Source organism: Platichthys flesus, chromosome 14 (genome assembly GCF_949316205.1).
Source record: "Platichthys flesus chromosome 14, fPlaFle2.1, whole genome shotgun sequence".
Lineage (NCBI taxonomy): Eukaryota > Metazoa > Chordata > Actinopteri > Pleuronectiformes > Pleuronectidae > Platichthys > Platichthys flesus.
In genome coordinates this window covers 23,058,094-23,070,467 of record NC_084958.1, presented here as the reverse complement: position 1 = coordinate 23,070,467, position 12,374 = coordinate 23,058,094, and the positions used below count along the sequence as shown (strand labels likewise).

Here is a 12,374-nt window from a genome sequence, read left to right as displayed (position 1 = left end):
TTCTCGCTTTCCCAGTTTCTGTCGCTCTGAATTTACGTCTATGAGGAGAATGAGCGTCGCAATCACCATACGTCGAATCAAAATGTAAATATATCATAAGCCGCTGGAATCACGTAGCAGAGCCGTCGTCTTGTCAATGACTAGAATCCCCTCATCTCCCTTCTCTTCATTTCCCAGCGTGCTTAAACGCCGGCGGCTGCATTACATTGAGATTCAAGAGGTTATCTCACTGTGGTGATGGGGATTGCAGAAGCCTAAAGGATCGCCTCAGGTTAAAGCTTCTTCTTTCATTTTTTTTTCAGCTCCTTGTATGGCTGAGCTTTAATGAGCACAACTCCTCTTCTCCCCCGGTTCTGAATAATAACCCCTCGCTGCCTCGGAGAGCAGATTCTGAGGAAGCTTCTGACCGTGTTTGTGTGTTTCTGTGTGTTTCACAGGGTGGTGGGCCCCGCTGTGACCTTCAGAGTGAGCCCGAACGCTCAGAACGTCAGCACCACAGATGTGGCCAACGTGGCTGGTAGGTTCTCCTCGGCTGAGTGATGTTGTCTTTATACTGACAGTGAAAAAGACAGGCCATTAACATCGGCTTGCTGCGGCACCTGAGGCCCCAGATGAAAATCTTTTGAAACTTATAACTCTTTTCTTTCTCCGGCTCCAGCTGAGAATCCAGCCACATCTTAGCTGGAACCTCATGATGACCTTATCCATTCCTTGGGGTTTGGTTTGGATTAGTTTGGTTAACTGTTTGGTGTTGGTCCCTTTTCTTAAAGGCTGTGTTTGGTCACTTAAAGATTTTAACAACCAAAAGAACAGACGGCAAAGAAAGATACAACAGAAATGTGTTGTGTCAGTTAATTGATTTATAGGCAAATATGAAAAGTCTTAAGCCTTCGGTCCAGTATCTTTGTGTTGTACCTAAAATAATTCCATTCGCGTAATTTATAGATATTATCAGCTTTTGTAAGAACTAGGTCGCTAACAGAGCAAAACACCAATTCAACAAACCGAAAGGGGAAAGTCAGTTTCTCTGCTTTATGTCTTTTACCCTCTTCACTCATATCCTGCTTGTTTACACTTCATTCTTGCTCCACAAGGAACCAGGAAATGCATGATTCCAAATCCTGCCTGTGTCTGTGGTCCATTAAAACGTCCATAAGGTTTTTACCATGTTCAGCAGGTCACTTGGTTTCAGTTACATTCACTGATTGGAGAAGAGATAAGACAGAACTATTACGCTCGACCACTGCGGCAGATCTTTCAAGATGATTCTGTTTTGATGGTAGATCAAACTTGGTCTTTGAAAGTAATTAACCCAGATTGAGCAACATTCATCACAAGCATCTGGTTTAACTTCTATTTGTTTAGTTTAATCTCATTTCATTGTTTTCCTCTAGAGAAACATATCCAATAAAAGAACTGTGCAGTTCTAATCATGGTAAAATGAAAACACCACATGGAAGGTGGTATAGTATCTCTACACAGAGAAAGACTCAGTCCTGCCTGTCCACTGTAAACAAAGATGGACGACATGACAGCTCCTCAAAACTGAAGCTGAATCATCTTGACCGCCCTCTAATGGCTGACTGCAGTATAGCTCATGAAACCTGCCTCCTCCATGTTAGGGGGTGGATCTATGTTCATGTTTCTGTTCTTTGGTTATTTGATGAGATCAAAACAAGCTGAGACTGACTCCTGATTGGTCGAGAGCTTGTGTCGGTGGGACGTTGATACCGTGTCTCTGTCCCCGAGCCGCACAGACTGCAAAATGGCGGCAACTGTATTCGGAATATTATCTTAATTTATGTACAATGGGAGGAAGTGGAAACCTATCATGAGTGGGTGTATGCGTGTGTGTGTCTGTAGGAGTGTGTGTGTTTGTGTGTGTGTGCTCACCATGCTACAGTGTGAGTCATGGTAATGAGGCGAGGGTGTTGATGAAGTGAGAAATAAAGAGACGAGGAATGTTTGCCATTAGCAGAGCTGTCAGCGTCAGTCCAGTGAGAGAGAAGTTCTCCCGATATTCCCTGGACACACACACAGACACACACACACAGACACAAACACACGCACACACACACACAGAAAACAGCCGCATCACCTGCACTGGGAAATTGGCCCTGTCAAAATAACTTACATGAGTTGCTCACTGTCATTTTTCTCCAAACATCTTATCCCTGTCTGATAATTGCAACTCCTGAACACACACGCACACACACACACACACACACAATGTGCTGATTATGCAACCGCTCCTCTCCTGTTTTTAAGTGCTGTGTTGGTGGCGTTCTCATCTCCCCCGCCGGCTCCGCGGGGTCACAGATGAGCCTCGATTGTTATTAATGCAAACATTTGACAGAACGTGCTCGAAATGAAAAATGGCGTCCCCTCAGCTAAAGTGCAATGGTGTGGGCGGGCCATCTTTAAAGTGTCGTTTGTCATATTCAACTAGGATATCAATCCATCCCAAAGCGAACATTATCCCCGCTGGCTGTGGTTTATAGTGCTTTTCTGAAACATTAAGCTTCACACAGCCATTGTAATGACGTCTTTTTATCATCATTTATTGCCGCTCAGCAGCGATTGGTCGTCCATCTCTTCTGTCACGAACTGGTGTGTTTGGGTGGAATGCTTCTGGCAGCGGCTTAAAAAATAATTCACTTTTATTTGATTTAATCTGCGTGAAAAGATCAGTAAGACGTCCGAGTGCCAGAGAAACAAAGACTTATCCTGCGGAGAAGAATCCAGACGCCTCCTGGAGTCGTTCTGTCTTCTGTGGTGATGTTGAGCTGTGGTACTGTGGAGTTACACAACTTTACAATGGACCGGATATCAGTAGAGAGAAAAATGAAACGGACAAAACGAAGTTGTAAAAGTACCGGATGGAAATTTTGAGAATTGGAAAATGGATCTCTGTTAATAGAGAGCAAATCCTGTTTTTTTCATTATTGTGTCTTTTCAGATGTTTGGTAGCTACACAACTGTGTTTCATCTGCTCCCTGATCTGGACTCACAACAGGTCCTCCTCAGATTGTGCCCCACAAACATTCACAGATATCGGATCAGCAGCTTCACCTCCTTGGTAATTATTACAGTTGTTATCTGCACCAATAGACCCAATTACAAATACTACAGTTATCAAATAAATAGTAGTATGGGCTTGTAGTAGTACAAGCACATATTTAAATAGTTTTAATTTATTTAATAGAAAACCTGAGACCAGCCTGCAGCCTCACGGGAGTCCGGTTCAAACCCCTTCTTCCACTGGATCGATTGTGACCCCGGCCTCCCGGTGCCAAAAGGTCCAATTAATGCAGCCAGGCCGGCCAGACCCGGTGCTGCATTATGAGAAGCCACGTTTCCACTTCTGTCACGTGCCTGCTCCCATTGTGAGGGACTCCCGGGCCCATCGGGGGCCATTGTCAAGCGTGGGGGTGGATGTCAAGATGCTGGGCAGCGAGGTGGTGACCCTCTTTGTCCGGCCGAGGGGGGGGCGGGGGACCCGGAGGCTACTTCCAGCGGTGCGTCACGGCCGTGAGAACCAGACCCTTGAATAGGCCGCGGGTCAGGGTCAGGCGAGCGGGCGGGTCAATTAGCACTTAGAGCAGGAGGAGAGCAGCTGAGGTAGCTTCACCCCGGAGCCGGCTGTTCATCCCGTGTCTTCTCATTTAATCCCGGCTCCACTTGTTTTTGCGTTCATGCTAATCAAACGTCTCACACACGCCTGAGAGACGTCCTCTCTGGTGAATGGACGGAGAGGACAGACGCTGCTCTCGCTCGTTCCTCCCGAGTTAAACCAACCATGTCATTGTCCTCTGTGGACAACAGCCAGTTGCTCAGTGACTTGATGTCACTGTGTGTTGACGTGTAGATAATGTCCTCACAGAGTAGTCTCCATCAGTTCAATACGTTTAAAAAGACATTGACATCCCAGGAATGCTAACATGCTAATCAACGGAGTAACCTCATGGAAAAAGCTCCTATCATTTGTATCAGGATCAAATATCAATTGAAGATTTGGAGAATTTAGTTTTGGAAGTTGAAGTTGTTTTTCATTCACCAACAGACAAAGATCCTTGGATCAGGAAGTGGACGTTCAGAGAGACGTTCAGTGGGAACATTCTCTGACACCTGATCCGTGCACGGAGGGTTTAAGTTACTTCAGGCGTCGGTGGCGTCCGGGCCTCTCTCCCCCCCCCTCGTCGTTTTCATCTCCTCGTTTTCTTCCTTCGAGTGGATTAGCATAGATCTCGTACACTGACAGGACTGACCTTCACTGCAGCTAAACACTTGTCAAAATGCCAAATGGAATTACTGAGCTCTTTAGGTCAAAGTAATGTGTTTCATCTACCTCACTCTGCCCTGGTTATTGATGTGCAGGCCCTGGGACCCCAGACCGCGGCCGAGTCCCGGCTCGCCCCCCTCGATGCTCCTCACACGTGTTATCTGCAGCTATAACCAAGCAAAGTGGTCAAATTGTTGAGTAGTGTCGTGCACGTGCAGGTTGTGCGTTGCTGCACTGCTGTATGTCAGATCCTGTGTTTCCCTCACACTGTCTTGAACATCATGGTCATCAGGCTTGGAAAGTTGTGTTGCCTTGAAATCAGCCTTCTCTCCACCGAGCCCTTCCTCTTATCTTGTAATCACATCGACAGCTGAATATAAAAAACACACAACTGCATTTTGTATCAGGTGCAGAGTGTTATCGTTGCCTCTCCAGCCAGATGAGGAATACTTATTGCTCAGATATGAACCGTTTCTTCCAGTAGACTTGTGTTACGGTCGCATTCGACAACCTGTCCACACACACACACACACTGTCATTAGTCACACGGCTGACTGGTTTTGTGTCCTGGCCGTCACTGCGTGGAACTCCCTCTAATTGTTCCCGTTGATGGTCGGGGTGATTGCATTGGAAGCCGCTCTGACGTGGAGATCCATGCAGCGATCTGCCCGAGCCCTTCAGGAGCCGGCCGATCCATTCCAGTTAACTTCATCTCAGCTCACCTGCTAATCGCTTTCCATCGCACGCCCACGGCTAATCGATTGGAGAAGTTTCTCTCACCTGCCGCTGAAGAGACGAATCTGAAGAGTGAGAGAGTGAGAGAGTGAGAGGGATGGGGGGGGGGGGGGGGGGGGGGTTCTGCTGTGACACCATGCAGCGTTTTTATCTCTTCACCTGTCGTCAAAGCAGAGCCGGAGGCGTTCCATGAATTGCACAATGACCCAGAGAGCGAGGATCTGAACGCTCTCCTCTGGAGCTTTGTGAGCATCTGTGAGTCCAGAGCAGAGGATGTGAGAGACACAGGTGTTGAGCTGGAGTTTGCACAGCGGTGCAACGTGACCCCCGAGCCGAGCACTGAGCCAAGCAGCCGAGCAGCCGGCCTGATTTCCCCGGCGCTGGCACTGGACGGTTGGCACCAGCTCTCGCTCTCCTGCAGCTGGCAGCCTCTCTGTGCGTCGGCCTCTGATCCTCACATTCGCCGCGGGGTTGGCAGACCTCTCCCAGATGGCCGCCTTGTAGCAGGGCTGGCTTCGTGCTTGCATCACTTTTGCATCATCCTGCAGCCACAGAGCCTTGGTGGAGGGGGGGGGGGACTTCCATGGGTTGTGCTGCGGCATTTCTGCACACGAGTTGTGGCTTCGCTGAACTCTCTCTTAACAGTGATCTGTCACTCAGGGTGCTAGTGTAGCTGCTGTTCAGTGAGACACACACACACACACACTCACACACACACACAGACGCACACACACACACACACACAGACACATATTTTTTAATTTAAATGGATCAGATCCATAATAACCCTATCTCTTACATTCAGAATGACGGGCCAGTGTCAAGGTTCCTCTTGGCTTCATATTTAATTTATAATCTCATTTAAATCTCACGGCTTCACCTGTAATTTATATCCAGTGAACTCGGTAATCCCGGCTGAACGGAGGACCGGACCCGGTCCTCCCAAAATCCTGTTAGTGAATAATTTAATATACATTTTTTAAAGTGCAGTAGACGGGAGTGAAATTATCTCCTAGAATTTTTCTTAATATCCTTGGATTTAATGACCATGTCTGTCTGATGACTGCTCCTAATTATCACGATTTCATCCAACTGTTATTAAGCTTCCTGACGTATGGGGTCTGTGATATCATGAAATTACAGTTACTGAAATATTAAAAGATATGGACGCACTGTGGAGGTTATTTAGAGAGGTGTTCCTTTTCCCCCGATGTTAAGATCAGGGTTCCTACGCTCATGACAAACCTGGAAAGTCATGGAAAAAAATTAAATCCCAAAGTTTTGGAAAAGTCTTAGAAATTTGTTATATTCATAATTTCATGTTGTTCATTTAAGCTGAGTTTTAAATAATTCATATGCTTTTAAAGGAATATATGCCTTGGTATTCTCATTGTTAGTTTGAATACTACATTTTGTCACTTGTTTGTGTATACACCGAGATTTCACAAAATGTTCGCTCATAGAAATTTGGTTTAAAGTTATTGAAAAGTCATGGAAATCCATTGGTTAAAATGTGTATGAACCAAGTAAGATGCTATGATGGCTTCCATCTTTTTGATTTCTCTTCTTTTTACCAACCTACATACTTAACATGACTTCAATAAAACAGTTGTTCAGATATGATGTCCAGAAAAATTGGTTTAGGACATTTTCTGAAGTTTGCCAGGAAGCAGATGGACACGTAGGGACATGGGTCCTTACGTCCAAAAGCTCTGGAATGTCCTCGTCTTTTCCAAGTTAACGTCTCAGTCACGTGATACAAACGCCAACACGCCCACTCGTCACTCGGGACATTTTCTGGACATTTTACCGGGGCCTGGCAGTTCCAGAAAATGTCCGGAGCAACAGATATTTATCGTTTCAGCCCAGGTGTGAAAGCAGCTCACTGCTCAACAACACATCCTCCTGGTCTGCAGCAGTGAACTCTTTCCTCTGGGCAGCAGGCGACCTGTTTTCTCTGCTCTTTGACCGCGGCTCAGACTTCCAGAGCGGTCGTGTCCTCTGCAGAGTTCTTACAGAGCAGCTCTCCGCTGCCGGCTGCCCGCTCGCCCTCTCTCAGCGGCCCGCGGACGCCGCCTGGACCTCGGCGACTCATTTCTAGCCATCTTCAAGTTGCCTGATGAGATGTAGAGGCAGACTGCTGGATTGATTGGCCCCTCTTGAGCGCACAGGCCTTGATTACAACTGCACTCAAGTGCCCCCCCCCCCCCCCCCCCCCCCAGCCTGCCTCGCTCCTCGCAGCCTCCTCACCGCTCCCTGTTCTCATGATTTCGTTCTCCCTGCAAAGCGAGGGGGGTTGAGGGGAGAGAACAGAAAGCAGCAGAATGCATAACGAAGGTTTGGCTCGGCGTGGCTCTGCTTGCATCGGGAAGTGGAGCCAGGCGGGGATCGAGCCGCCGGTTCGAGATGAAGCTGGAGACTCACTTTGATGTGAGAGGATCGGATCAATATTTTAAGAGCTGGGCCGAGATGATAGTTTACAAGATCTGTCACAGCCTGATTCTTGGTTTGATTTTCAGCGTGCTAGTCCCGTCTGTCCCATAAACTCAAAATATCTGTCCTGTGTAAACACCCTGCTGCTGTGTTGTTACAGAAAGAGAGTGAAACAGATTATTCAGGCTCAGCATGTTCTCCTGTGTCTCTGGTGGGTGGAGGCATGTGTGGCAGGAATCCAGCTCTTCACTCAAATTAAAATCACAAGAAGTTTAAAGGGTCAGTTCACCTGCATGTTGAGCTTATTCATTTACCCACAGTTGTTTCCCACCAGGAGAGATGTCCAAAATGAAAAATAAGTAATTAGTATATGTGCCACTTTCAAGTTGAACCCCCAGGGGGTGCTCTCACAAACACCATGTCTGGCTGAAACAGGAATGTGTTCTTGTTTCTGACTTGTTGTCTATAAACTAGATTCTATATAAATATGGATGTTGACCAGGAGCTGAAACTGAAATATTAAAAAACGAGAGAGAGAGAAAATTTACCAAAAACCAGAACAACTTTAAAAGATTAAAATCTGCAGTGACCTCTGTCGATATTTAAATCTCTGCATGTCCTCAGATAACATTAGTCCTCTTATGAGTTATCACCACAACATAAACAGTGAATCTGATTCTGTAGATTTCTGTGTTTGGATCAGAGATTGAAAATATTCTTATCAGAGTGGAACAATCATTCGTGTTTAACTTGCTGATGGACACTTGGAGCTCAGGTTCAGTTTCTGTCCTGTGACTCTCCGTCGCCCCCTGGTTGAAACGTCCCTCACTGTCCCTGCTTCATGTCGAGGAGAAGTGAGAGACAAAGGCAGTCGAGAGCTTCAAAGCTGTGGGTGACATTTACTGCTCTGTATCTTCAAAGACCAGGCCCTCGTTTGTAGTTCCTCTTTTTGTGTATAATTAATATAACCCCTTCCTACGGGTTGGTCTCTTCTTTCTTCTTTCTCTCTACCTCCCGTTCGGAGCTGGATTAGAACAGAAGATTAAGGAAGTGCACCTTCATTTTTCAATTTGCATTTCCGGAGACTTCAAACCGAAACCTCTGGCTGTGTGTGCCGCTCCGGAGACTTCAGAGGGGGGGGGGGGGTTGTGTAGTGGCTTTGGTCATTTGATGAGAGGATTGATTTGTCACAGTGAATATGAGGAGACGCTGCAGAGATGTCCATTCAGAGCACACGTCAATAAAAACATGAAATATGGAAATAAAGGAGATTTCCTCCAGTCGTTTGTGTTAGGTGCCTCGGTGGACGACATGCACAGTCCCTTGACTCACACACACACAACACAAATGACAACAAAGGCTCCAACAAGCACAACGTCACTCTGGATCATCTGATATTGAATGGGAATGTTTTTGATGATGATAGATTTAGCTGCTCACTTTTATTAGACCTAGCTGTGCTAACGGAACGTGGAGAAACCGGAGAATTGACGCCATTGTTGTTGTGGGCACGTGTGAAGTAGGCTGTGATGTCATCGTTGTACACACATTCTGCTAAATATCTAGATCAGTGTGAACAGAGCTTCAGTTGATAGCCTCATCCTGACATGAAGGGGAAGCGTGGTGCTCAAGATAAAACTCTGGATAAATGGATCAACCAAATGTCCGTAGTGTAAAGTGTCCTCCCGTCCTCTTCATGGTCAACTATGAGTATTGATCAAACATCCATCCGGCCAGAGCCATGGCTCCTGCTCCGAGCTGCAGGAGGAACCAGGGTGTGTGTTACTGTCGGATGAGTTTTGTATCGACTTGACGGAAAAGGAGAAAAGCATCGAGAGCATCTTTCCTACAAGCGAGCGCGATCAGGGGCCGGACATCTTGGTGCATGAATCTGACATGATCCATTGTGACATGATTCATTCATCATACGGTAGGAAGGAGTGACATCATACAGTGTGGTAATGACACGCCTTGATGATGTCATTATGAAATGGCTGTATTATACTACAAGAAATGACCAGTGCCTGTAATTAAGGGATTTACAGTGTGCAAGTTTATTATTGAATTAGCAATTTACATATTGATATGGATTTAATCAGAAAATAGATAAAATTTGACCCGACAAATATGGAAGTATTTTATAAACAAGACTAAAATCAGCAGAAAAAATCCACTCACAATAAAAAGGAAAGATTGACTCAGATCCTGCTCTTTGCTCTAAATGATTATATATTATTATTATACAATAATACCAGTGAAAGCACCAGTGGAGGTTGTGAAGTAGCTGAATGTGTTGCATCATCTTACATTAAAATGTATATTTACAAAGCTGCTACTGTCAGAAACCCCCCCGCTCTGCTGAACCTGAAGGACGGATTAACATCTCCTGAATCTGACGTGCAGCCTCCTGCAGGAAAAGTCAACAATGTAATGGAGCGGCAGAGGTGAGGGTGCTAACTTGCCTGGAGACTGGTGGGTGGATGGATGGGTGGGTGGGTGGGTGGGAGGGGGGGTGCTGGGTGTTGGGAGTGTTGCTATCCAAACACTTTGTCTAATTCTACTTGTCAACACACAGGTGAGAGAATCACTGCGAGGGTAATAAGATTGAGGAAAGTGTTGCATTAGCGCCTTGAAGTGTAAATAGCTTCTTATATTGCCTATTAGACCCAGATAACCTGACAAGGTGGAGGGCGATGGTGTGGGGGGGGGTCACAGAAAAGCATATTAGCTGTGTCAAAACAGTCAGAAAAATCACCGACTCCACAGAATATAATTAGGAATCTTTTTTCAATCCCTCTTTCTGTTTGTGTTGTAATCTGCCCCTGATGAAAGATGGCTTATTTGTATCTTCAGCTGCACACGGTGCAATATCCTGTCGCCCGGCTGCCTGCAGAACCAAATATCTGCCCCCCCCCCCCCCCCCCCACACACACACACACACATCCTCCCCTCCTCCTCCTGCTCTCCTCTCTTCCTCTCTGGGTTTTGCATTATAAAGAGATTTCATCTCATCCACCTTTAGCCAACTTTTGCCTTTGATATTATTTATTAGCGCCGGTATTGAACAGTTCATGCAGCTAGCACCTTGAATGAGGCCCCCCCCCCCCCCCCCCCCCCACACACACAATCAATACTGTTTCCTCATTACATATACATCAGCTCGGTGCAATATCGCCCGCTCTCAACCTGCAGCCTAATTAAAAAGATAAGCGGCTTCGTTTGAAGGCAGCTCTCAGAGGCCGCCGCCTTGTTTCTAGAGCTGAATATTGAACAGAATCAAGACTTTGGTGCAGATTCAGTTCATGTTGAAGAGATTCCTCCAACACGATGAGGGGCTTGAATCTCTGGATGCTGTCAGGCCACATGGAGCCTCTCTCTCTGGCTCATTGTGCTTCACTCGGTGTTACCTGCTGAATCAGTTGAATTGAATTAATAGTCATGTAGTAACGTGTAAGTTCAACACATCCAGCACACATTTGAGCCGAGTTAACAATACACAACTTGCTGCACTCCTTGCAGTCGTCGTGAGTTCACATGACTGACTGATGATAGGGGATCACACACTACAGCATCTTTCACCTGGAGAACCCCCCCCCCCCCCCCCGACTGTGATGTCCGGCCTCCAAATGTGGTTCGATCACGAAAGCACACACGAGGAACATGGACGACCCGGGACTTGAAGTTGGTCCTATCGTTGTTGCTGAGGACTGATATAATCTCAGGGGGCCCCCTCTGAGCTCGGAGCCCCAGGCAGCTGTCTGCCTCTCTGACCCAGTTGCGACGCCCCTGTTGATAACAAACTATTTTCAAAGTCACAATCCATTAGAACCACCACAGACAGAGGGATGGGAGGTGGATGTGTAGGAGGGTGAGTCAGCCTGACAGCCACTTAAAACACTTCCTTCTGATAAAAGCTTGACCTGTGATGGAAACATTAGCCTTGTACAGTGTATTTTGAATGTTCATATTGTGAGTCAGACTGTGATCCAGCTGCTGCTCTGGTCTTCATGTGGCCTCAAGAGGAAGAAGGAGAGAAGGTGAACGGATCAAATAGTAAAACTGATCTTGGAAATAGATTTTGTCTGAAAAGAGAAATGTCTTATTATCCTAGACCTTGATGAAAATGTTTGTTCGGCTAACACTGGATGTCAATTAGCAGATTGAGGTCATAGGCTTGGTTTTAGTCTAGGTGGGTTTTGAACTAGCAACCTCCAAGGTCTGAATCTAAATCTGACTGATTAAATAAAGAAACAGTTCTCGTTCTCCAGGAGAGAAACAAAGGCAGCATCTGCATCAGCTGGAGGAGGTAGGCGGCGAAGGAGAGTGTGTGTGTGTGTGTGTGTGTGTGTGTGTGTGTGTGTAAGTGTGTTTGTGTGTGTGTGTGTGTAAGTGTGTGAGATACTTGGATCAGCTACCGAAGCCACATTCCTCCAGACGCTTTGCCAGGCATCACATCCCGACTACCAGCTGCTGAGAAAGAGAGAGCTGTGTTACACACTCACACACACACACACACACACACACACACACACACACACACACACACACACACCTTGTATATCTATCCTAACCTAAACCTAGTTCTAATCCTAAAACCAGGTCTTAACCCATCTGCTCATTGAAAGTGGGTCAGAAAGTGAGGACCGGCCATAATGTCCTCACTTTGTAGGTTCTAGGCTCAAAATAGTCTTCACAAGGATATCTGAATAAGTACACACACACACACACACACACACACACACACACACACCACTGCTGGCTGGCATGAGCCCAAGTCCTGCATAATGACTCTGCCAAGGCAGATATGTTCACCAGCTAACTGGCTGCTGCCGTCCCCACCCGCCTCCAGCAGCAGCTCACACACTGATGCATGAGAGGTGGAGCTCGAATCCAACGCACCCTGCTTGCACATGTTTAAGAGCAG

At 46.5% G+C, this 12,374-nt stretch overlaps 1 protein-coding gene across 1 annotated transcript in view; it reads left to right on the top strand.

The window, feature by feature from the left end:
* LOC133967975 (receptor-type tyrosine-protein phosphatase N2-like) overlaps positions 1 to 12,374 on the top strand; it is a 107,189-nt gene that overhangs the window by 29,540 nt on the left and 65,275 nt on the right. Inside the window, exon 13 of the mRNA XM_062403714.1 lies at positions 438 to 517. Coding sequence (XP_062259698.1) covers positions 438 to 517 — 80 coding nt within the window. The remainder of the gene's footprint in view (positions 1 to 437; positions 518 to 12,374) is intronic.